The sequence below is a fragment of the Ochotona curzoniae genome, unplaced genomic scaffold (assembly GCF_017591425.1).
Source record: "Ochotona curzoniae isolate NIBS_2020 unplaced genomic scaffold, NIBS_Ocur_1.0 contig_2754, whole genome shotgun sequence".
NCBI lineage: Eukaryota > Metazoa > Chordata > Mammalia > Lagomorpha > Ochotonidae > Ochotona > Ochotona curzoniae.
Genome location: NW_024465582.1, coordinates 20,358,519 through 20,384,471, shown reverse-complemented (window position 1 = coordinate 20,384,471; position 25,953 = coordinate 20,358,519). Strand labels below are relative to the sequence as shown.

Below are 25,953 nucleotides of genomic sequence, written 5' to 3'. Positions count from 1 at the left end.
CAAAAAGAGAGAGAGAAAAAAAAGCACACTTAAAAAAAAAGAAAAGCAAGAGCGTAACTGGCTGGCTCAGCAGATGTTTTGCCCTGTTGTAGTTGAGAACAGAGCATGACTTAAGGCCCTTCCTCCCGCCCCCGACTGTACCATTAAATCCTAGAGGTTGGGGAGACTGCAAAAGAACAAGGGCTAAAGGAGAGATTGCTAGACTCTCCCCTCCACTTCCTGCACAGTGGCACTTGTCGCTTTAAGTTCAGAATAATCATAACCAGTTCAGGGCTTGCAAGGTCACCGCAAAAGTGAGCATTGAACTTTGCACTCCAGCTGAGGGGAACATAAACAACAGGACTATAAATACCAGAGGCTCTGCTGCAGCTTCACGGAGCTGCCCCAGCCAAGCAGAGAGAAAGGAAGCAGGCCAGGGAAGGCGATTGTGTAAGTATATCTGTGTTTCGCAATGCTTCTTTAAAGTTGGGTAAATACTTTGAGTCTGATTAAATTTGTTTTTTTTTTTTTCTTCCCCCAAATAGATTTAGAAAAGTGAGTGAAGGAAAATCAAATTTTTTAAATACGAAAGAACAAACTAATACTAATAAAAAGATCTTGACTGTGGGTGTGGGGTGTGGAGTTCTCACGGGCAAGCTGACAGTTCCCGTTTGATTTCTCCCCTGCCTTCTGCAGAGCTGGGGAGCTGGGAAAACCAGAGCTTGGACTTTACAGAAAGCTATGCTATCATATAGGGACCAGTACATGTTCACATTTGAACATGTTCTACTTAGAGTGAAATTAGAGTGAGAGTAAATTAGAGTGAGAACTGTCAGGGGAAAAAATAGCCACAAGGATTTGGAAAACAGAGATTGAAACGCGCTATCTAGGAATAGGGCAGGTGGTTTCAGAAAAACAAGAGAGCAGCTTGAAGGAGAGGAGTGGGGCAGAGCAGCTAGTGCACGCTGCCGATGGGGTCCTCCTTAAAGGAGTTGCAGTTCTGATTATAATCTGTGCTTGGTGATTAGACACAAAGTGGAGAATGGAGGCTTTCTGGGAAATACGGGGCTTTCAGATGCTGGTCTGAAGTTAGGCGGAAAGGAAGGAGAACTTTTTGCATGCTCTGCCTTTTAAAGGGGACTTTTGAACAGATGTAGGTCTGTAGGTGGACATTAAAGCTAGATTTTGTAATTGAAATTCACTACTGAGATGTACATTTTAATTTCTGGTTTTTATTGGATCAACTTCTAGTATATTCAGTTTTGAGACTTATTTTTTTAATCTATATGATAGCCATAGTTATAATAATAAAAGTTCATTGTATAAGGAATAATTTTAAGAAAATGAAATTGAACAGCTTGTTGCCTGTAATGACAGGAAAACCTAGAAGTATAAAGTCTGTAAGCTTATACCCTTTGACACTGGCTTGGTTTTTCATCCAAGAATCTGATGCGGAGGGCCTGCCAGGCTGACATTCCATATGGCTGCCAGTTCAAGTCTCATGGCTCAGCTTTCGATCCAATTCCCTGTTAGTGTCTGGGAAAAGCAGCCCAGTACTTGAGCTGCTGTCACCGGAGTGGGAGACCCAGCTGGGGCTCCTGGCCCCTGCTTTCTGCTTGCCTCATCTGGGAAGTGAATCAGATGATGGGAGATCTCTCTCTCTCTCTCTCTGAATGCCTCCTTTTTCTTTGTATCTCTTAGGAAAATAGTCTTTTCATTTATATTCCCTCTGAGTTAACTGTGTGCCTGATGACACAATGAGAGTACCAAGTGTGGAATACATGCTGCAAGTTCTATAACACCTGAATTTACGGATTAAAAATAGGGATAATTTAGCCCCTCGATTAAAAAATAAAAGAGCTTGAGCATCATTGTTCTCTTGACCATCCTAGGGCATAAATAAAAAACAAACCCGGATGCTATAATTATCATATGCCGGAGTAAAGAGCTCATGTATAAGATTTGGCAGAACTGTTTTGAATCCAGTCTCTTTGTGACTTCACTGTCGATAGGATCACAGATAAGGTGCCCGACTCCTAGCCACCACAGCTGCCTTAACAGAAAACGGGTGACAGTCACAGCAGTGCTAAGGACTAACTTGACATGACACATGAAAGTGCATGGGGACACCTGTATATAATTCTGCAAATGCTCAATGAATGGTAGCTATAATAAACATAATTATCAGTGTAAATCTCCCATTCTAAAGAAATTTCCCAGATTTAGTCCAGGTATGGCTTCCCTTTTAAAACACTAGAATTTTTAATACAGTAATAGTTGGAATGACCTCAATGGGCCACCTTTAGTTTGACTATTACTGAAATATTCCATCTAGTAGGAGTTTGGAGGTGTTAAACTATAAAGGATAACGAGGTTTCAAAAGTTCCGTCTATATCCATTTGTGCCTTAGAGAATGGATCAATTGGATTCCTGCTGCTCTGCTTGCTTCTAAATACTGGGCTCTCTCTAGGTGGCTTATTATTAACTGTCCCCCCTCAGTCCCCAGCCTGCAAAGACTGCTTTTGGTGTTTGTTCTTAACTTTACCTAAAATGCACCAACTTTCCGGTTTTGCAATTGTGTCCAGACCTCTCCCCACCAATGTTCATATCAAAAAGAGCTGAATACCTATGTGAATTTTGCTCATTTCTATTGAATGTGTTCCTTTTCACTTTCTTGCAACTTACCTCTGTGTGTGTGTGTGTGTTTCTGTGTGTGAACGTACTGTTTAGTTCTAGGAACTTTCCAAAACCAATAGACTGGGTGTAAATTTCACTGAGTCTTAAATGATCTGTGATATTCTTGGTCAGGTTTTCCCCTCCTTTGTCCTATGTTCTGGCAGGAAGTTTTCTTTTTTTAGTCTGTTGGGATTCAATTCTTTAAATTTCAATAGCCAGACTTTGAGGCATAAAGAAATCTAGGGGACTATTCCCAATGTATTTATAAATATAGAAGGCCTGTACCGGAGGGGCTGAGAGCCCAGCATGAGTCATATCCATGTTGATACTGTGCCCTTTCTGCTTTTCCCTCCTCTCTTTCTGAGTTCTAGGGTAGTTCGTTCAGTTCCAGGACTGAATCTCCCTGTTTCTCTTCTCTCTCTCTCTCTTTTTATTGGAAAGTCAGATATACAGAGAGAAGGAGAGACAGAGAAAAAGATCTTCCATCTGCTGATTCACTCCTCAAGTGGCTACAATGGGCAGAACTGAGCCGATCCAAAGCCAGAAGCCAGGAGCTTCTTGTAAGTCACCCATGTGGGTACAGGATTCCAAGGTTTTGTGCCAACCTTGACTGCTTTCCCAGGCCACAAACAGGGAGCTGGATGGGAAGTGGGGCTGCCAGGACATGAATTAGTGCCCATATAGGATCCTGATGCATGGAAGGCAAGGACTTTAGTCACTAGGTTACTGCACTGGGCTCCTTTCCTTTCTGAGAGCAGCAGCCAGTGAAAGAAGCAGTCAGAACTTTTTGCATCTCAAACGAAAGCTGGTTGTGTTAGAACACTTTAAAATACATCTATTTTTTGGGCCCGGCGTGGTGGCGCAAGTGGTTAAAGGTCCTCGCCTTGCACGCCCGGGATCCCATATGGGCGCCGGTTCTAATCCCGGCAGCCCCACTTCCCTTCCAGCTCCCTGCCTGTGGCCTGGGAAAGCAGTCGAGGACGGCCCAAAGCTTTGGGAACCTGCACCCATGTGGGAGACCCGGAAGAGGCTCCTGGCTTCGGATCGGCATAGTATCGGCCCGTTGTGCTCACTTGGGGAGTGAATCATCGGACGGAAGATCTTCCTCTCTGTCTCTCCTCTCTGTATATCTGCCTTTCCAATGAAAAAATAATAAAAATAAATCTAAAAAAAAAAATAAATAAATAAATAAAATACATCTATTTTTAGGGAAGAGTCTAGCTTCCTGATCAGGTGGATCTCCATAGCATGCCTAACCAAGAATATCTTGCCAGGACTTAGTTGTGATTGCTTTGCCAAGGCCTCTGCCTTGGGTTGACACCTTCCCCTTTACAGGATGATCTGTTGCATTACAGTGGAGAGTGAGTTCAACAAAATCAGCGAGCTTGAAACAGGATCAGCAGCCTAGGTATTCCTAGGAAGCAAACATCTACCTGATGGATTTCCAGGAGTTCATAGTTAGGTCTGAGAAGTCATCAATGAAGACTACAGGTTTTCTCTTTCACAGGATACAACCCCAACAATGTGGAGAAGCCTGGGGCTTGCCCTGGCTCTCTGTCTCCTTCCTTGGGGAGGAACAGAGAGCCAGGGTCAAAGCTCTGTGTGTGAGCCACCGCCACCATGGAGAATAGCAGAGGAGGATCCCATGCTGAACTCCTTTGGTTCAGTGACCGTGGTTGCTCTTCTCCAAGCCAGCTGATACCTGTGCGTTCTGCAGGCATCCAGGTGAGCTCATCTTGCTGTGGGTTAGGATATATTGAGGGTCAAGGCATTAAATACGTATGTAGTTAAGGTAACCATGCAAACAGTAAATTTGTTAAATCACAGTTTTTGAAAAAAAATGTGCATGTTTGTATGGAATATGTTAGAGGAGGAAATGGTAGGATCTGCATTAAAATGTTTACAATGGTTTTCCTGGGGTTATGGAAACTTTTTGTTTGTTGCTCTGTGTTTTATAAGATCCCACTATATATATATATATGTAGCTTTTGTAGCAAAAGTTTCCTAAAATGCACTGCTGTAAATAAATGTTGTTTCAAAATAAAAATGCAGAGTAGAATAAACACTAGACTTGCTGTCAAAGGCATTGGGTCATTTAGCAAGTGTATGCATACATAAATACATGTTGATTTATGCAGCAATTGTTTACTGGGTAGGTTTCTCTGCATCTATAAGATTAATTAAAATATATATACTTTATAAGCTTTTTGAAATCTAAGTGAGTTAGTTTGCACAGCATTTAGAGTAGGATTTTAGCTGAGCACACGCTGTAAGGAATTCTAGAAATGCAAGCCTGAGTCTTTTAGAATCATCTACAAAACAGGTATGAGTCAGTCAAAAGTAAGAAAGCGCCTCCTGGGGAATGCAATAAGGAAGAAGAAACCACTACTGCAATGATCAATTTCGTATTTCTTCCCCCCAATGTTTTAGATTGGAAGACCTGCGAATAAAACTGGAAAAAGAAGGATATTCTAATATTTCCTATATTGTCGTTAATCACCAAGGAATTGATTCTCAATTAAAATACATACACCTTAAAAATAAGGTTTCTCACCATATTCCTGTCTACCAACAAGAAGAAAGTCAAACAGATGTCTGGACTCTTTTAAAAGGAACCAAAGACGACTTCCTCATCTATGACAGGTGTGTACTCACACACACACACACACACACACACACAGCCCAGAGCTGTCTCCTTTAAAATCAAATATGGTGCCATGTTTTGATCCTGATCTCAATCTACTTCGTCACCACTAAGAGGAGAAAATCACTTCTTTGAAACTCTCTCATCATTCTGTTCTCACGACAATACACTCGGCTGGTTTCCCCCGTATTTCTCCTCCCCCACACCTTGATGCGTTCCACCCACCCCTTCCTCACTCTTCCTTTGCTTTTTCTCTGAATCATTGTGTTGTGCAAGGCTGCTTAGATTTCCTCCTTTCCACACTCTGCAATTCTCCCCAAACAACATCATGTATTTCTTGGCTACATTTACAACCTAGATTCTTATATAATCTGACGATCCCAAATATATTTACAAAGCTCAAACACAATGGCCGAATTCCACTCCATTGTGCCTACTTCACAGACACATTCAACAACTTCTCAAATTCAGTAATTCAAACCTAGAGTGATATAGCTTTTCCTAAAACCTGCTTCACCTTTAACTTTGTGCAAATTACATAAAGCAACCCTATTGAGATGGATGTAACCAGCCATTAGGGCAATCAATGTCATGATCCTCGACGTTCCTGCCAGTCATTCCATGAGATCATCAGGATCTCCCAGGCTCCAAGTGTGGTGGCCTTGCTGATAACAGCCTATCAGAGCACATGTGACTATCACCTACTTATACTGCAGCTTCTACTTTGGGTGGATCAAACTTCGGATTCGAGATCCTTGGTGTATTTATCTTGTTTTCATAAGCACTATTTCAAACTACTTCCTAATTACCTCTCTTCTTGATTTTTAATCTTTACTTGATTCCTTCCTGTGTGATATTTAAGAAGAAGTGATTTAAAACAAGACATTTACTTTTGTTTTATATGAATTATTCTGTTTCAGGAAAACTCCATTTGAGAGTTTGGTTTTAATTTTGTAATTAATTAATCTGTTATTCCATGATACAGTTGTATAGGCTGGTATTGATATTTCTGAAATGACTTTTTTGAAAGCAAGACATGAAAATGTGTTCACCATTCCAGTCAGGAAACACAGAGATCTGATGATACATTTTTTTTCCTATGGATTGGCATTTTGGGTATAAAAACCTCATGTCGTTTTCAGAGCTCAAGTTATAGCACATGTGGTTTGCATACTGCCAGAATTTATGTTAATTACATAATCATAATTGGCCAAATCACATGGTTATACCATGTGTTAAAAATATTACTTTATGAGGTATTTATTATGTTTGAAAATGCTAGTATTAGACTTACAGTCTTCTATGAACTGACTTGGGCACTCATTTGTGGACCACATCATGAAAACTTGGAGGTGTGAAAAGATTTTGATTATAAGATCATGACAGACAAAACAGTATCATGGCAAAGAATAAAAATGAGAAAAAGACCATGACACCTATAATACCTGTCCCAAATATGCTTGAGTAGAGTCATAATATGGAAAATAACATCATAACATCATATTTGTGCATTCTTTTTTTTTTTTTCAGATGTGGCCGCCTTGTATATCATCTTGGTTTGCCTTACTCCTTTTTAACTTTCCCATATGTGGAAGAAGCTATTAAGATTGCTTACTGTGAAGAAAGATGTGGAAACTGCTCGCTCACGGTACTGTTCTTGTTTTTACTGAGAAAAAAGGGCCATCTTTTAAGATCTCTATTTAAAGAAGTTCATGTTTCATGATCAACTAGCTTTTTTTGTATATGTACTAAAAATAAATAATAACTTTATAGTTATACCTTTCTTATTATATAACACACATTTTAAAGCACCATTTTAAAGATCTATATTCCTTCCATTATTTAGCAGGATTTTAGAAAATAAAAATCAATATACATCACATATTCCAATTATCACCAAATGATATTACATACGCATAGCACAGGAAGAATTTAGTCAATGTATAGAACAATATTATTGTGGAACCTGAACATGTCCACAGAAGATAATAGTGACTGCCAAACTTACCCATGGCAATACTGCACCGGAACTTAGGCCAAGCAACTACCTAATTTATCAACTACCCTACAACTAGAATCGTTGAATTTACTTGAAAATTGAGAAAATTTTCTACTCATTACTGATATTTATTTCCTAACATCCATGACAATATTTACTTTGTGTTATAAAAAGCATTAGATTTGAATATTTTCTATGAAAAGATTAAATCACTGATTTTAATTTCTATCAGTTATACTTGTTTAGCTTCATGTTGAAAAACAAATAATTCCAAACAATGTTTTCCTGATAGAGCAGATTGAACTCTGATTTTAAAATATTCTGAGTCTTATTTGTGAGCTGTATTTTCTTCAGACTTTTTTGCCAGCTCTAAAGCAAGCTATTTTAAACTTCAAAAAATCTTTGAATTTATTGTTAAGAAGCGTAACACATTATTTCAACTATCACTTTTACATTTATTCTTTGTAATTATTAAATGAAAGTTACTTTATGATTGGAAAGATGAAGAGACAGTTAATGCAAATAAAATACTACATCAATGTCTAATCCACACTACTTAATATATCCTACCTATACTGATTGCTTATATTTTGGTATTGTTAATTTTTCATCTATGCAAATGCCTTCTATTTATACATATACTCAATTACATTGAGAAAAGGGAGAAAAAAGTTCCATGGCATGCTTAAAATTTATGAGACACCTATACATCATACTAATGTGTAATCATATCTGACATGCCTCATCAAATTGAATTTGATCCCATTGTTTTCTAGAAAACATCAAATGATGTCAAATTAGGAATGTGCTGTTGGGGAAAAAGCTTCCAATTAAAGTAGGACACAATTCTAAAACACCATTGAGAGTAGGATGCATTCTAGTTTTAAAAACATCGAAAGGTGAAAAATATATACATGATAAAATCACTGAAGGATCAACTAGATTACCAGTACTATGGCCAGCTGAGTAATCACTGAAAGATGAGAACAGTATATAGTGTATTTTAAGCACTTTTCAAATTATTTATAACAACATTCTAAGTTCTTATCTATAAGCTACTCTAAGATAATTTAAAAATTGGCACTTTGTAGTCATGTGCTAAGGTCAAATGGAACTTACAACTTTTTAAAACATTCCATTTAGTGAATCTTTGGGTTCTTAAGTTAATTTTGCAATTTTATTTGCAAATCAATTTTAAGTTGAGGTTTAGATTTACATTGTGATATCTGTTGGCTCATATCCTGATTTGTGGGCACTACAAAAACAATGAAGACTCAATAAATTAAAGAATCAGAATCGTGTAGAATGTTACCTTACAGTAATAAGAAATGGGCAGAAGTTTGCTCTTTTCTGCTGAAAGTACTATGGTACAGGCGTATTACTAAAGCTCTGGTGAGGTTAAAATATTTCCTGGATGTGGGAAGAATAACAAACTAATCATTTCAGCAGTTTAAAAATATTTTTAAATGACCAGGAACTAGTTTACTTCAGAATATAGTATTCTATTAGACGCATCATTGGCCCACAAGTGACAGGTTCCATGTAATTCTGGCGATTTTATAGGATTTGATATTGGGTGATTTCACCATGACTTCAATTCTTTTAGTTTTGCTTCTACAGGTATAAATACAGTAGTTTGGCTTTTTCTTAAGTATCTAGTAAAAGGTATAGCTGTTGAGACTAGCATCTCATTTGTTTTGCATTAATTTGATGCTAGAAAAGTGAAGTCAACTCTATGCTAATTAACTAGTTGTAATTTCTGACATGTGTCTGCTGTAAATATTTGCTCTGGCATCCCTGGTAAATCTATACAGTTACTAAGTCATTTGTAACTGCGTTACAGGCTCCAGAAGACGAAGTCTTCTGTAAGAATGTATCCTCGGCTCCCCAGGAAAGAGTAGTGGATATTCTGCTTCCGCATCACTACCACCACCACAAGCACCACCACAAGCACCACCACAAGCATGGGCACCAGCATCTGGGCAGCAGCGAGCTGTCAGAGAAGCAGCAGGCGGGGGCCTCCATCCCTCCGCATCCCCTTCTCGCAGGCCCTCACCACCACCACCACCACAAGCACAAGGGCCAGCACAGGCAGGGTCACCAGGAGAGCTGAGATATGCCCGAGAGTGAAAGTCCACAGCTTTCACTTGCACAGAAGAAGCTCTGACGAAGGGGATGCATAAATCAGCTACAGTGTAAGATGCTCACCAAGTCTGAGCAAGCTACAGGTAGCTGTTGCTGTCACTGTCGACATCTGATATTTGAAAACACGGGATCTGCAGTCACCTGACAGTGTAGAGAAAACCTGCCCGCTCTGTGTAGCTGACAGGGGCGTCTGGCGGAGGAGAACGTCATTGAGTCCTGTCAGTGACGGATGCCTCCCGCTGCCTGACAGCCCGGTCAGCAGCAGCAGCTCAAGCCCACCAGCAGCACCCACTGAAACTGAAAAAATCTGGCAAAAAAGTGAAAATGACCTTCAAACTAAATATTTAAACCAAGCTACCCGAGTACCCCCTTAAAGTCAGTGTCGAAACAATTCTATTTCCAGGATTTTTATAAGCGACTTAATTAGTGAGCCAAAAAGAAAAAGAAAAAAAAAAAAGAAAAAGAATTGGACTTGTGCAAACATGGAGAATTCTAATAGATTGGCTTCCAAATATTAAATTATACATCATAGAAATTTTGAACCAAAAATATCCCTTTCATTATGGGGCAACTGAATGGTGACTGCAGTCTCTGGTTAATACGTCTTTCTTTTTCTTTTTCCAACGTTCTACTTGCATTCATGAGAACAGAAACGTAAACTATGACCTAGGGGTTTCTGTTGGATAATTAGCAATTTAGAATGGAGAAAGAACAACAAAGACGTGTTTTCCATTTTTCTTTACATAACTCTCACAAAATATTACCTTTATAATCTTAAAATTTTAACTGATTACGTTTTTAAAGAAAGTAGATTGTGTTTTTAACATCCAGAAACACCTAACATGTGAATATATCCTACTAAAAAAGCAAGCATTTAAGACTACATTGAAAACATACATTTATCTTTTGATATCTAACTCATAATTCTATTTTTACTTTCATATATAAGTAAAGCCTTTGTATCTTACCTTTATCTAGCATTCTATCACACTCTTCTGGATTTTTAGTGGTTATCTTGAAAGATGTAAGGAGAAAGAAAAGAATGCTGTTAGCTTTGGACTGCTCAGATAGTATTTCCATGTCAATGATGGTTTAACAGGTAAACTAAACCCTGTGAACCTGAACTTCTTTATGGAAAATACTATTAAGAAAGAATGTAGGTTACAGTTGGTTGACATATGGATTTGTTTAAAAAGCTCAATAAAACATTTAAAGTTGTCTTTTTTTTTTTTATTATTTGGGTGGTATGCTTACATTGGAAATAGAAGCAAATTTCTTTTATTGCTTTTGAAGAACTTAAAGAGTAACAAATGAATTTACTGCTCTTCTCAAAATCGTCTACGCTTAACATGAGCATCTTTGCCGACAGAAAGGCGTTGCTCTAAATCATGGATGGTAGCACGAAGAACGGCAATCTCCTTATTTTTTTCTTCTTGAAGATGTTGAAGCTTCTAACAATGGAGAAAAAAATATATTATCTCGATTCAGAAATAAAAGACTAAATACAAGTAACAATAAGGCAACAATAAAAATACATTTTCATGTTTAAATCTGTGTTTAAAAATATACCTTTGAAAGTTTTATAGTTTCAGCTTTGAGTTACTTAAAAGTAAAGCAACCCCTGTGAAATAGGCTGTTGACAGAATAATTTTTATACAAGTGAAATAAGAAGATGTTATTTTCCTAAGCAATGGTCCCGGGGAAGGCGCACGTACCCTTCTGTAGATGCTCTGTGGCAGCAGGGTAGCGTCCGGGTACGGCTTGGCCTTGGTCTGAACTCTTGCTAGTTTGGCATCAAACTGAACCAAGTTTAAGAAGTAGGTTATTAAGAACATTCTAAAACAATTAGGAACAATCATTTACATAAATACAAGTATACACCATGTTAATTTAAGTACATTTTCTACATAACATATTATGAAAACAATTAAACAGTTTTAAGAAAAAAGTAAAAAACACTCCAATAAGATTACCCTGATTCCATATTAAAATTTTCTGGAGAGCTTTTTGAAATGATCAAATACCTGGGTACCACCTTAGAGATTCTAGGATGTAGCAAGTACCATCTTTTCTCCAAAATATCAGGTGACTATTCGCCCACCAGGGTTGAGAAGCTAGTTTAACTTAAATATGGATAAAAGCAGTCTCCCGTTCCCATGAGCCTGCCTCTGCAAAGAACACCTAGGGCAATCAACAGCATGGGAGAACAATTCATCACAGTTTTGTAGAAACACGGAAACTTAATGTGAGAGATCGGGTGAGATTGTGCTGACGTGTTTTGAACTCTTGCTGGCTTGAATTTAATTGAATCAGTTTTAAAATTTCTCAGATGACATGCTTAGTGGACAAATACTTTTTGCAGAACATTTTATTAAAATTCTTCTCTTCAGATTTAGCTTATTGTAGTCTCTATGGATTAGGAATAAACTCTGTGACACTGTGCTCCGGTTTGGGGAGAGCAAATGGTAGTTATGATGAGGAAAACCAACAGAGTTTTGATTACCAATCATATAACAGGCTTGGGGTAGTCCAACGACAGGGTTCAGACGGTGAAGAAAATGCAAATTCCCAGCTAGCAGATTGGGAATTAGTGGTAGATCTAGAAATGAGACCTATGACATTGTAGCTGGTCTTGCAACCTTATCTGCTGCTTGGGGTACACTTGGCTAAAAGTGGCAGCTGCAGCCAACATCCTCTATAGCCAATAGAAACGTCCTTCTGCCTAATGATCACACATGGCACCGTACCAAACACATCAGAGGTACACAAGTTATGAGAAAATCAACTAAGTAACTTAACTAATACTTGTAAATCTGCACAACAGAAGGTAAAGTAGAAATCGATCCTGGGGAAGCCAATGGAAGAATGACAGAAAGGGAGATGGGTGGAATATAGAAAAAAATTTGAGAACAAGTATCTTGCCAAAATATCAGTAATTTTGGAGAGTGACATCAATGACATAACTGCAAATGGTTCAGAGCAAAGAGCAGGAGTTTCAGCCTATAAGATGTCCTATTTGAAGTCCCTTAAACATTTTAATTGAGGGATCTGGTCTAGCTTATCTGTATACGTATATATATATTTTTCAGGGATTAGGGACAATTTTGTCTCTGCTTTTTTAATCTTTGAATTGTTTTTATTTTACTTTTTATTTCATGATACAACTCCATAGGCTCTAGAATTTCCCTTACCTGCCCCCCCCAATCTATTTTTATCCCAAATAAAACAAGAGGAATTTCTAGTTGGCTTACAACTTTCCATAATGTGCGCCAAGGAGAAAGCAATAGTCTCCTAGAATGCTAGTCCCTGAAGTCTACACGGAGTGGCTGTCAAATGTGGGTAATCCATGACCTAGCTGTCTCCTTGCCCAGAGGAAGCAAGGGCCTTTTGAATAGGGCAAGAGTGCCACCTTCAGGTCAAGCGTAGCTGATGAGTGGTTCCGTGGCACCTGCTGCAGGGCGAGCTAGTATAGAACCCACAGAATTGTTTCTAGTCCTGAAATGTGTCTCATTGTGATAAAAAAAAAAAAATAAACAAAGGGGGGCTTACAGTAAGAAATGTTTCCTTTAGTAAACACTTACCTCTAGCTGTAGTTTGATTATTTCATTTTGTTTTCCTTTTTCTTGAGTTTCTAATTTTATTTTTAACTCTGAAATCTCCATCTCCTTTTTCTTGATTAGTTCTTTGTATCTTTCTTCATTTAACTCAACTAAATAAAACGAAATAAAATTCAGTTAATGTTTTACATGTGATTTGTGTTTAAAAATCCACAAAATAAAATTGCGAAATAAAATACGTTTTAGAAAGTTTTTATGTTTAGGGTAGCTTCTATGCACTTTTAACACAGCTCTAAGCAATATCTGAATCACAATGGTCACTTATCAATACCCTCACATAGCTAAGGCCTAGAAAATAAACAGATTAAAAAGATGGCGAGTGACAGAAGCCTGGGATCCTAGACCCAAACCTTTAGTTTCAGAGAGCCCTCACAGTCCTGTTGTATCCTTTTATGTAATCAGACCTCTCTCACATCCAATTTTCTCAGAACTTTCTTATTTCTGTTAATGGCTTCCTGCCATACAGGATGGGATGTTAAAGAAAAAATTAATTTTTACAGCAAAAAAGAGTCAATTAGTCCACAAACCGCGTGACTCAAGAAACTTCACACATAAGCAGCATCCTACGTACTGTCAGGATACTTGTTTCTTCCTGTGGATTGTCCCGTCTCTATCCAGGCCCCGCCCATCCAGCATTGCCGGGTCATTCTTTCTAAAGAACTCCCCCAAGGATGCCATCCCCTTCTCAAAGACCTCCAGTTAACTCCCAGTTGCTTACTCTGACAACTAAGAGACCACAGGCTCTAGTCCTAGCCACAGTTTCTGACCTTTCTCTTTCTAAATACTTTTGCAAAAAAAGGGTAAGAAACAGATTGCTTGGGAAATCCTTCTCCAACTTTTGCTGTATTTGTGAATCTTCTATATTAGGTATGTTTTCTGAAAACAGCATATTAGATTTTAGTTTGTACTCAAATATGATAATTTGTCTTAATTTCAATATTTAAGTTTAATTTAATATGTTTACTAACATATTTGGGTTTAGATACTCAGGATTATTTTCTCTTGTTTTGTTTCTTATGTCCCTCTTTTTGCCTTCATTTGGACTGAATGTTATTTTCCATTTTTCTTCTCTTTGACCTTTTTTTTTAGATTTATTTTTATTATTATTGTTTTTTATTGGAAAGGTGGATATACAGAGAGGAGAGACAGAGAGGAAGATCTTCTGTCCAATGATTCACTCCCCAAGTGAGCGCAACGGCCGATGCTATCCGGTCCGAAGCCAGGATCCTCTTCTGGGTCTCCCACGCGGGTGCAGGATCCCATGCTTTGGGCCATCCTTGACTGCTCTCCCGGGCCACAGGCAGGGAGCTGGAAGGGAAGCGGGGCTGCCAGGATTAGAACCGGTGCCCATATGGGATCCCAGGCGTGCAAGGCGAGGACCTTAACCACTGCGCCACCGCGCCGGGCCCTCTCTTTGACCTTTATACTCCATAACTTGATCTTTTATTTTCCTCTTCCTTTGTATTTATCCTAATGATCAGGTATATTTGACTTATTAGAATCTAATAAAATTCATACTTTTACCACTTTATGGACATTATAAAACTCTTACAATGAGGGCCTGGTGCAATGGTTCCACAGCTAAACCCTTGCCTTGCATTAGCCAGGATCCCATGTGAGTGCCCGTTTGTGTACTGGTTGCTCAGTTTCCCATCCATCTCCCTGCCTGTGGCCCAGGAGAGCAGTCGAGGATGGCCCAAAGCCTTGGGACCCTGCACCTGCATGGGAGACCTGGAAGAGGCATCCGCCTCCTAGACTTTGGATCGGTTCAGCTCTGGCCATTGTGGCCACTTGGGGAGTGAACCAGCAGATGGAAGATCTTTCTCTGCCTCTCCTTCTCTCTGTAAATCTGTCTTTCCAATAAAAATAAATACCTCACAATACTTTAATGCCATTTACTGTTTCTTATATTTTTTAAACTTTTTTTTATTGTATTGACTAAATTAGAATTATGTTTCTTTAAGCATTCCTTTCTTATTACAGTTTTAATTTAGAGTTGCTCACAAGAGAAATTTTCACAAGATTTGGAATGTGAAGTAAAGCAGAAACTAATTTCCTCTGCAGGTCAGTGGAGAATGCCAGGTGCTTTGCGGCTGACAGGAGATGCTGCTGGTCTTCCGGCTCACTCTAGCGGCAGCCATGGGCGTCTGGTCAGTGTAGAGCACCAGGCCACGCTGCAATTCCTGTAAGCTGTCACTAACCACTGGGCTCCGTCACTGCTGCGTGGGAGCACTGGATCTCATCACATCTGAAGCTCCCACCAGATCTTCTTTCAGGTTTTGTGAGTCTCAGGCCAAATGTCTTTGTAACTCCTGGCAACTTTTCCTGCTGGTTGCCATAGCAGCAAGGTTGATGGAGGTCCAGGAAAAGATGCAAGCTCCAGATAATCCTCTTTCTTTCCTACTTCACATCCAGCTTTTCCTTCTCAATCTTATTGATCTTTTGACTCCAGGATATGATATGCATAGAGACGGGTTCACTAAGGAACATATCTACTAGCCACCTGAAACTAACCTTCAATATAGTCTTGTGAGAACTAATTTACTGAAAGAAGAAAATGTTATTAATAAAGTTATATTCAATATGCTTAGTAAATGAATACAAAAGTTATATTATATCACATAAAACTTATCCTAGTTTTAAAAGGATAGTAATGATGATTTTAGTGTAAAATCATGAATCAAAACGTAGAAATGTTATCTTTATATAACATAAATATACAAAAAGATTAAAAAAAAATTAAAAGAAAGTAAAATACGTTAATGAATACTAGTTACAACAGAAAAGATAAACATGTACATTAAAATCATTTCATAATGTCTTTAAAATTCAGTAAATTTAAACAATCTCACCTTTTTTCTGCATTTCTTGATAAAGATTGCTTATTTCTAACTTATGATCATCCTCTTTGATTTTCAGTTCATTTAAAAGTTTGGCAATTTTATTCTTATATTCCTAGAGAGAAAATGTATATTAACTTTTAAAAATTATATTAGTATATAACTAACTTTTGATTAATGAATAAGGTAAACTTCTCAGTTTATATAAGTTTTTGCTGTGTATTTACATCAGGGAGGGGCAGCATTTATCTGCAGTGTACAAATTTTTGACCTATTTCTTTTTTTGTATGTGTACAGTGAACATATTTAAATATCGCAACCGTTTTGGTTTTTCAGTTGACAAAAATTATGCCTTATGCTGTACAGTCTGTTGTTTTAAGTACACATAATCATGTGGAATAACCAAATCAAACTACTTATTATATCTATTTCCTCACACACTTATTTTTTATGGTAAGAACATTTAAAATCTATTTTTTGTCTTTATAGATTTATTTATTTATTTGAAGTACAGAGGTAAGTTATAGAGAAAAAGGAAGAGCCAGGGCCTGGCACAGTAGCCTATGAGTGGCTAAAGTCCTCGCCTTGCAGTGCTGGGATCCCAGATGGGTGCCAGTTCGTGTCCCAGCAGCCTTGCTTCTCATCCAGCTCCCAGTTTGTGGCCTGGGAAAGCAGTAGAAGATGGCCCAAAGCCTTGGGACCCTGGGCCCACACAGGAGGCCTGGAAGAAGCTTCTGGCTTCAGATCAGCTCAGCTCTGGCCGTTGAGGCCATTTGGGGAGTGAATGAGCAGCTGAAAGATCTTTTTGTCTCTCTTCTGCTGGAGACCAGCTCCAGCTGACTTCAGAGCTTGCAAAGGATGCATGGATTGGTGAGATGACAAGAACAGACGTGGACCACTACGATGAGCTCATAATGGATAACTCAGAATAGTTGCCTTGTTTATTTATACAGAAATCATCCTAAGCTTTTGCACAACATCCAATTGTTTTATTTTTACTTTATTGTTAAAAGAATACAAAAACAATCCTAAAAAGCATTATTATCAGTTTACTTCAAAGAAAGCATTTTCAGCAAACCATTACTCATTCAAACCTGCAGTCACCCGGCTGAAGCCAAGAATTCCATGGTTGGCAGCACATGTGGTTACATGTGTCTTACTTATATCCAAAAATCAGTTTTCATTAAACCTAAACTAATATACTTAAAATATCAAGAATGCAAAATTTTAAAAAAGCTTATAAATGAAAGGAATTTATAAAGGTATATATTATAGATTCTTTATTATGTCCATATGCTTTCTGCTTTACGTGGCGGGAAGCCAAAATGTGTCATTTCATGTTTTGCAGTAATTCGAGGCTGTACAGTAAAGAAACTCTTTGTACTTTCAAAATTGCCATCTGTTTCCAAGATATTATCAAGCCAATTCTTAAGGAAAACATCACACATTTTAGGGTAGGTTCCAGGACAAAGGTGAGCACATAATATGATGTTTGGGAAACGTATGTTAGGGCAAGTTCTAGGATAAAGGTGGCACATGAAATGGGAACAATGTGGGCTCAACTGTAGTAGTGTATGCTTTCAGCTGTGTGTCACTGTCTTAAGTTACTAAAGACCCTTTTATCATAACATGATTGCTAAAATCAGTTTCCAGTATTAAATCAGTTACAGAAATCATTTCACATTTGCAGAAAAACACCCTCAAGATAGTTTCATGAAATATCAGAGAGGTAATCAGTGTCCATACAATGGGGTGAGGTAGCCATGAGCTGATGAGAGCCATCCTGCTGGGCCTTGCTACACGGCCAGAAACTCCCCGGAGCCTTGCTAACGGAGGAGCTGTGCCCGTTACACCCTTGGGTCATCTGCCCCAACTGCCTGGCTTCCCGTACTCCTCCTCTCTGTATATCTGACTTTCCAACAAAAATATATAAATCTTTTAAAACAAAGAAAAAAAGGAAAAGGGAGAGACAGAGAGATCTTCCATCCACTGATTCATTCCCCAGAGGGCTGCATGGCTAGGAATGCCCAAGCCAGGAGGCAGGAGCTTCTTCCAGAACTCCAACATGGGCAGCAGGGGCCCAAACATTTGGGTTATTTTCTGTTGCTTTTTCCAGGCCATTGGCAGGGGGCTGGATGGACAGTGGAGCTGCTCGAACCACTGATGATATGGGATGCTATCATTACAGGCAGAGGGTTCCCCATGCCCTAATGCTAGTCAGTGTGCACCAACACCCCCTTTAATTATAAGAGAATACTTCAGGAAGTTCATGCAATACGGAATTTAAATAAAATTTTGCCTTGGTTTAAAGCATTCTGAAATCTGCACATTTTGCAAGTTTTCAAAAAGTTCATGAAAACATGAATTATGAAGATACTATGCATGAGTTTAATATTTTTGCACCAAGATAAGCTTATCTTCTAAATTTCCATGAAGTTTTTTGAAGTGCCCTCATGTGTTGTACAAATGTTACCACGATACTGTTCCCATAGGTACAACAGTCCTTTAGAAGGATTTAATTTGTGATTCATATAAAAGAGCCCCTTTGTTTAGATGGTGCAATAATTATCCAGCTCACAAAGGGTGCGCAATTGTCTACTACACAAGAATTTAAAATGGCTCATCAGTAGAGCTTCTTAAGAGTAAAAACTGTGTGAAGACAACCGAAAAACATCTAGCAGAATAACTGATTCCCTTTCTGGAAGAAGAGCAGCAGTGCATGCAATATATTAAGTATATTTTATAACAGACTAGAGTTTTCAAAATCAGTATTGGTTTTAAAGTAAATTTTCACTTATTAAAGATGATGATTTTTTTTTTCCCACAAAGTTTGTAGAAAATGTAATCAAAAGGTAAGTTTATTTTATTGCAAAATAAATCTGAAGTTCAGGTATAGTTTGCCTGTAATGTATGTTTTCCATAAACTCTCTGAAGACCCTTTGCATGTGTGTGTACTTCCGTGTATATTTTTACCTGTGCTTATTAATAAAAATAATCATGGCTGGCACCATGGTATAGCAAGCTAAGCTTCCACTTTGGTGTCAGAATCCTATAAGGGCACCAGTTTGCACCCCGGCTGCTGCACTTCTGATCCAGCTCCTTTCTAATGGCCTGGGAAAGAAGTTGAAGATGGCTCAAGTCTTTGGGCCTCTGCACCCATCTGGGAAACCCAGAAGGTACTCCAGGCTCCCAGCTTTGGAGAGGCCAGCTGTGTCCACTGCAGCCACTTGGGGAGTGAACCAGCTAATGTAAGATCTCTAGTTCTCTGCTTCTTCTCTCTCTGTAAATATGCCTTTTAAATTAAAAAAAAATAAATAAGCTTTTAAGAACAAATAAAGCAATCTCTTTTGCCTAATTTGTAAGGACAATGCTTCCCAGGTCCAGCACAATGATGCATACATTCACCTGCTCTTGTGATTTCGACCTTTCTTTTATAAGATCAGCAGTTCTTTTCAGATGTTCATTTTCACCTGTATAGAAATAACAACATGCGGATCACTTCTCAACTAGTATAGGAACATTTAACATTTTAGCTCCTATTCCTATGTGTATTCAACAAATCTTCTCTAGCACTGTGATAAACCTTTGGAATGTAAAAACCAAAAAATTATCACTTTTCAAACAGACAGATTATATATACACATTATATATAACATATATATTATATATATATTTATATGCTATGAAAATGGCAACTTATGAGCATCCATGCTTTCTTTCTCTCTGTCTCTCAAGGTGGATTTTGTAAAAGAGATGAATATTAAAAATGGTATGCTGAATCTGTTGGCTTCTCTAGTTTATGACAAAAAATTACATGGTTAACTATTATAAGTTTTGCAGGGACTAGTCATGGCTTAACCAGCAAACACCCCCTGCTCCAAAGTGAACAATGAGCCCTTACAAACCAAACATTAAAAATGCAAACATTTGAGTTAATAAAAAGAACTATTATGAACTATTACAGAGCTTCCCCTGACATACCTGCCGGAATGTTACTCAGCTGTTTTGTTCCGTGTAGCATTTATTTCATAATCGTTATCTTATCCTTGGATAATAAATTGAATATGATCAAATGAAAAGGAACTTATTGTTAATGATACGAAAATTCACTGTGGGCGCCCAAGCAAATCATGTCACCTTACCTTTCAAACCGTGTTGGTATTCAATGGTCTGCTGTAACCCCTTTATCATATTATGAAGGGCAGCACATTCTAAAAATAAAAAACAAGTAAATTTGCTTGTAAAGGTTTTCATTTTTGAATCACTCTCTCAGTTGAAGTCACTGAATAATAACTAAAATAATATTTACTTGATAATTAAATATTAAAGCAACCAGGCATCTGAAAGAAAATTCTGTAATATTTTAGAAATTCTATTTATTTATTTGCTTTATTTGAAACGCAGAGTGGCAGGGATATAGAAAGACAGTTCTTGTCTGCAGGTGCATTCTCCAAATGCCCTCAACAGCTGGGGCTGGATGAGGCTGCAGCCAGGAGCCCGGAGCTCATCTGGATCTCCCACACAGTTGGCAGGGACACAAGTCCTTGAGCATCACCTGCTGCCTCTCAGGTTGCAAATTAGCAAGAAGCTGGACTGCAAACAGAGTGAGAACTCCAAGTCAGGCCCTACCACACAGGACGCTGCCATCCTGAGCGGTGTCTTGACCACTGTGTCTAATGCCCACTCCATACAGTCAAGTTGTAATCACCCTTTCAAATCAAATGGATTCTAAGATTTCATAATGAATTCTTAAAAACAGAGTATAGTTAGGATCCTCCCATGTATTAGAAACTTCTGCCCTATGAGTAAGTCATACTTCATCATGTGTGGGAAGCTTTGAGGGGCGTATAAAGTCTTCTATGAAAGAATATCCTCAGGAAAGATAATCAAATACACCAATGTTTGTGCAAAGCCAGATGGTCAGAGCTGGTGAGAAGGTGACAGAGGCTTTCCTTACTGCCCTCTAACTTGTCATCATGCTTCCTTTTTTTAAAAAAGAAGATTCATATATTAATTTATCTGAAAGGCCAAGCTTCAGAGAGAGAGAGAAAGAGAGAGAGAGAGAGAGAGGGAGAGAGAGAGAAAGAGAGAGGGAGGAGATAAGTGGGGAAGGAGGGAAACAGAAAACCAGAAAATCTTTTATCCACCGGTTCACTCTCCAAATGACTGTAACAGCCAGGTTCGGGACAAGCTGGACAGGAGCCAGGAATTCCACTCTGGTCTCCCATATGGGCATGCCTGAGTCTCAGAGCAAGAGAATAGCAATAAAACTATGATATCAACAGCTTCCGATGTAAAGGGAGATGGAGTATTTACTGAAATGTTAGTGTGCTATAATCAAGCCTTGATTATACTCAGGAACCACTAGCAACAGCTACATAAACAAAATCACAAATACATGTATACGTAAGTATTATATAATATATATTTAAGATTTTGTTTATTTCCTTGAAAGTCAGAGGGAAAAGGGCAGCAAGACAGAAAGAGGTATGGCAGATGCGACACCCACTGGTGCATTTCCCAAATGGCCCCCGCGATCAGGGCTGGTCCAGGAAGCAGGCCGGGGTCTAGAGCTCCATCTGGCTCTCAGCTGTGGTGGCAGGAACTCACACAGTGGGCATATCCAAGGCATATCGTTAGAGACCTGGACTGGAAGCAGCTCAGCCAGGACTTGAAGCAGAGCTGCAGCACGGGGCGGCTCTGCAGGCAGTGACTTCACTCACTGTGCCACATCTTTGGTGGGAGTGGCAGCAGACATCTCTGTGGTTTCAGCAGTCTACTTGTGCGATTAACTTCACCACAGCACAAGACTGTTTCTATTTTGTTACACATTTCATCCAATTATTTGAAACAGTGTGATACATAGTAGGCAATCCATAGACCTTTATTGACTGATTGACGGTAATATCTCAGTAAGCTAGAACAGGAGGGGCATAAACGGAGCAAGCTCTGGCCCGAAAATGCCATTTATCTAATTGACTGAGTGAAAGAATCTACACTGTGCTGGGATAGTGCAAAATCTCTCACCTTTCAATGAAAGGTTTTCCTGCTGTCTCCATGTGCTTCATTCAATAATGCATATAAAGCAAAGTATTTTTGCAAATTTTTAATGCAGATATCAGGTTGTACGATTGCAATCTTTCACTTCTTCCTATCCTCACTGTCTTTGAGTCATAGGTCCCACTTGCCTCCACTTTCTCTGCTGTGCTATTTAACAGTATTTAGAAGCATTTATTGGCATTTACTGTTTCACGTATATTATTGTGCTAGATGCTACAACTCAAAATCTACAAAAGCCTAGATACTGCCATCACTTTCCTTTGTGTGTTTGGAGTACTGAATATGGCGGTTCATGAATTACAGGGGTTAGAGTTGAAGTTACTTCAGTAATCAGAAAATTGAAAACAGCCCCGCATCTGAAACTGTAGTTTTAAAAAGTGCATTCAACCTTTGAACACAAGGTGGCGTGCTAACCATATTTTTCCTTCACTAGGTAGGATGCCATTGGCTAACACAGAATGATGGATTTTAATTCCCTTTGACACCTTAATACGTACAATCCAAAATACACAAAGAACTCTCAGAACTCAAGCACAGAATAACAAACAACCCCAAATAACTAAAGATCAGAACCGATACTTCACCAAATTTGTCATTAGGAAATTAAAAATTCAAGCAATGAGATATTAATAAACATCTATTGGAGTGGCCAAAATATAAAACACTGACAATATCAAATGCTGTTAAGGATGTGGAGCATTGAGTACTCATTCATTGCTGAGGGGAATTTAAAATGGTATGACCTCTTCGGAAAACAGTTTGGCAGTTTTTTACAAAGATAATAATAAATTCTTACAATCCAATTTAACAACTGCACTCCTTGAAATTTACTCAAATGAATCAAAATTATGTACATGCAAAAACTTGTATACGGGCGCCGGTTCTAATCCTGGCATCCCTGCTTCCCATCCAGCTCCCCGCTTGTGGTCTGGGAAAGCAGTTGAGAATGGCCCAAAGCCTTGGGACCCTGCACCCGTGTGGGAGACCCAGAGGAAGCTTCTGGCTTCTGGCTTCAAATTGGCTCAGCTCTGGCCATTGCAGCCGCTTGGGGAGTGAACTATAGGACAGAGAATCTTCCTGTCTCTTCTCCTCTCTGTATATCTGACTTTGCAATAAAAATAAATATTTAAAAAATCACTCTCATTAAAATTCTTATTTCTTAAGGCAAACATTGTGGCACAGTGGGTTAAACTGCTGTCTGTTATATCGAGAGTTGGTTCACATCTGGTTGCTCCATTTCCAATTCAGATCCTCGCTAATGCAACTCGGAAAGCAGTGAAAGGCGCCCTAAGTGCATGGGTCCCTGGCACCCACACGGTGCTCCAGATGGAGTTTCAGGCCGGAGGTGTTGGTCTAGGCCCACCCTGGCCACCGTGGTCATTTGGGCAGTGAATCCGAGAATACAAAACCTTTTGCTTTCAGTGTTGTGCCCTCTCTCCCTCTGTGACTCCACCTTTGCAATACACAACCAATAAATCTTACAGAAAAATGGTGCCACCATTAAAGAAAGAATTAGGATTTCGTCAGGTAGCAAAGAGCCCACCTTCTTTCACCGCAGCCTCCTTCGTTTGCGTCACCTTCAGTAGGCATTTCGTCCTTTCCAACTTCATGTCCAGTATATTGTTCTTCCCACTGGTGTCTAACATTCTCTAGAGAAGAAACAGAACACAGGTCATCTCCGAATCCATGCTACTATTTTCACTCTCTTCTTGCAGATTGAAAGGCTGATGAAAACCTCTTAATAACTGGAAGTATAAACATGAATTGGGCATCTGTTGTTAAATAATTCAACTTCCTGTTTGTTAGAAAAAGTTACAATGAAAAGTGAGCGCATGACCTACCCGGAAGCCCTTTCTTTCCCAGTATTCATTCCTCAGTTCTAGAGTTACCATGCCTTGTATATACATCTTTAGAAATGTATTAATATGCAACTGTAAAAATGATATTACACATTATTCTGCAACTTGGGTTCTACTTGGCACCATTAGCGGAATGACGTCACGTAAGTATGTGCGTGTCTACTTCAACTTTTCCAACAGCTGCACTGTCTCATTTTGGAATAGGCTGTAATTTACATAACTTTATTGAAGAGAATTTTTGCTTATTTTGCTATTACAGGAACATAAAAATTCTTGACCTTGTATCTTTGATATCACATGGACATTTATTCATCAAACAACTTCAAAAATTGTAAGTTCATGACCTGTCTTGTGTTATCGATAACTCTACCCACATCTTTAGCCTCGCCACTTTATCTCAAAGCTATTTCCTGATACTATTTCATCTGCAAATACTGTCATCTGGATGCATATCTAAAAGCCCTTCAAATATGACATAAAAACCACTTAAGTATAAAAAAACGATTGTTTTCTCCTTAGAATGGTTAAGAATATGGCATTTCCAAATTAATCTTCAAGCTTTGTCCTAATTTCTCTCCAATCACCAGCATTTATTTCTTTCTCTTTTCTTTCTTCCTATATTGAGAATCACTTTGCTAAGCAACCTCAAGGTCATTACTTAAAAAGAATTCATATTACCTCAAAAACCCATCATCATGAAAACTGTTTCTTAATGGCATTTGTGTGTGTGTGTGTGTGTGTGTGTGTAAGAGTGGCAGAGAGCAAGAGCAAGAGAGAGCATGTATTCACACATGCAAAGGAAAGAAAAAGAATAAAAAGAATGATTAAATTGGACCCAAGGTAGGCCTTATATTCTCTCCCATTCCTGTTCCATAACTCTATCGCCCAAATCTTTACTTACTTAAATGCTTGCAATGTATCTATTTCTACTCCTCTGTCTGGCAGAGAAGGGGGACAACCCCAGTGCAACTTATACCTGTGGGTTTGGTTGACTGTGTACAGAATGGAGAAGAGGCATTTCTTTATTTCTTAATTATTTGCTTCCATTTATATGTTAGGGGAGCAGCAAAGGAAGCAAGGAGAGGCGCATGTGGGCTATGTATTTACACACACACACACACACACACACACACACACACACACAGGTAGAGAGAGAAATGATCTTTTATCCTGTGGCTCACTTGTCAAATGCCCATAGCAGCCCGGGCTGTCCCAGGCTGAAGTGAGGAGCCTGAATTCAGTCCCTAGAGAGTGGCCAAGGAACTAAGAAATGAGTCATCCGCTGCCTCCCAAGGTGTGGTTAGTAGGAAGGAGGATCAGAGACAGGACCTGGACTTGTATCACTCCTCTATGGGGTTTGTGTATCCCGAGCTGTATCTTACCTGCTGTGCCAAACACCCACACCTGGCTTTAGTTTTAAGCAAAAGAAAAGGAAAACGGAACACATAAGCTAGGAGAAAACTATGCATATGGACATCCCAGGCATTTAGGATGTAACTTCTAAAATCAATTATTTGCTCCTTGATTTAGAAACATTTCAATGTAGTACTACAAATGAATCAAAAATTTAAATACAGCTTTAAATGTATCGTAAGTACAGATTCAAAATGAGAAAAGTCTGAGCAAAATAAATGTTCATTATCATTATCTTGTTCATTTTGGGTGCATTTTTCTTCCTAACTTCATCTATTAGCAAAATTCACTACATTTTTCCTTGTATGTTGTAACCATGTGCTAGCTTTACATACCTTTTCCATCTGTGCGAAGTCATTTATAAGCTTGTCAAGATTCACACTGCCAATCTTTTTCATACATCCTTCACTGTTTTGGTCCATGCCTGAGCAAGTAAATAGTGAAAAAGAAATAATCTAAAGTATCTCAAAAGTGGTCGTAAGTCAAATACCTAATCTTTAGAGACTCATGGAGTACCCACCTTAAGCTCTATTGCACTTAAGGATTTGTCCTTCTCAGTACTAACAATAGTTAACTGTTTTCTCTACCTTTTATTTCCTAAGCAGAATTTTCCCCATATGAAAATAAAATTAGTACAATGATATAACAGGAAATATTTATCCCAGTAAGCAAACAAAAAATTAAAACCAGTGATGCCACTGTGCTGCACTCATCTCTTTGT

At 38.6% G+C, this 25,953-nt stretch overlaps 2 protein-coding genes across 4 annotated transcripts; one reads left to right on the top strand and one right to left on the bottom strand.

Moving 5' to 3' along the window:
* The first annotated feature begins 237 nt into the window (after nt 1-237).
* LOC121154505 (selenoprotein P) lies at nt 238-10,661 on the top strand. Of its 2 annotated transcripts, none has more exons than XM_040977502.1 (5): nt 238-429; nt 4,163-4,380; nt 5,086-5,298; nt 6,830-6,947; nt 9,142-9,734. In XM_040977502.1, exons 2-5 carry the CDS (start codon nt 4,178-4,180, stop codon nt 9,688-9,690), a joined length of 1,083 nt encoding a protein of 360 aa, XP_040833436.1. In that variant the 5' UTR covers nt 238-429; nt 4,163-4,177; the 3' UTR covers nt 9,691-9,734. The 2 variants fall into 2 exon arrangements, with proteins under 2 accessions (XP_040833436.1, XP_040833435.1); XM_040977501.1 differs by having other exon boundaries at nt 239-429; nt 9,142-10,661.
* Nucleotides 10,662-10,721: 60 nt separating this feature from the next.
* Nucleotides 10,722-25,654, bottom strand: CCDC152 (coiled-coil domain containing 152). 2 transcript variants are annotated; one of them, XM_040977503.1, is made up of 8 exons: nt 25,568-25,654; nt 23,504-23,609; nt 20,043-20,111; nt 19,306-19,370; nt 15,913-16,015; nt 13,025-13,152; nt 11,159-11,242; nt 10,722-10,894 (listed from the first exon to the last, which is right to left on the bottom strand). In XM_040977503.1, the coding sequence occupies exons 1-8, from the start codon at nt 25,652-25,654 to the stop codon at nt 10,772-10,774; spliced, it is 765 nt and encodes a 254-aa protein (XP_040833437.1). In that variant the 3' UTR covers nt 10,722-10,771. The 2 variants fall into 2 exon arrangements, with proteins under 2 accessions (XP_040833437.1, XP_040833438.1); XM_040977504.1 differs by lacking the exons at nt 15,913-16,015; nt 19,306-19,370.
* Between the last annotated feature and the right edge of the window lie 299 nt (nt 25,655-25,953).

Bases quoted from the DNA above. Each gene is read 5' to 3' on its own strand.
- CCDC152 (XM_040977503.1), bottom strand. From the start codon at position 25,654: ATGGACCAAAACAGTGAAGGATGTATGAAAAAGATTGGCAGTGTGAAT. The intron at 20,112-23,503 runs GTGGGCTCTTTG...TTTTATTTTTAG, and splicing joins GGAGGCTGCGGTGAAAGAAG to AATGTGCTGCCCTTCATAAT. The intron at 19,371-20,042 runs GTAAGGTGACAT...ATTTCTATACAG, and splicing joins ATACCAACACGGTTTGAAAG to GTGAAAATGAACATCTGAAA.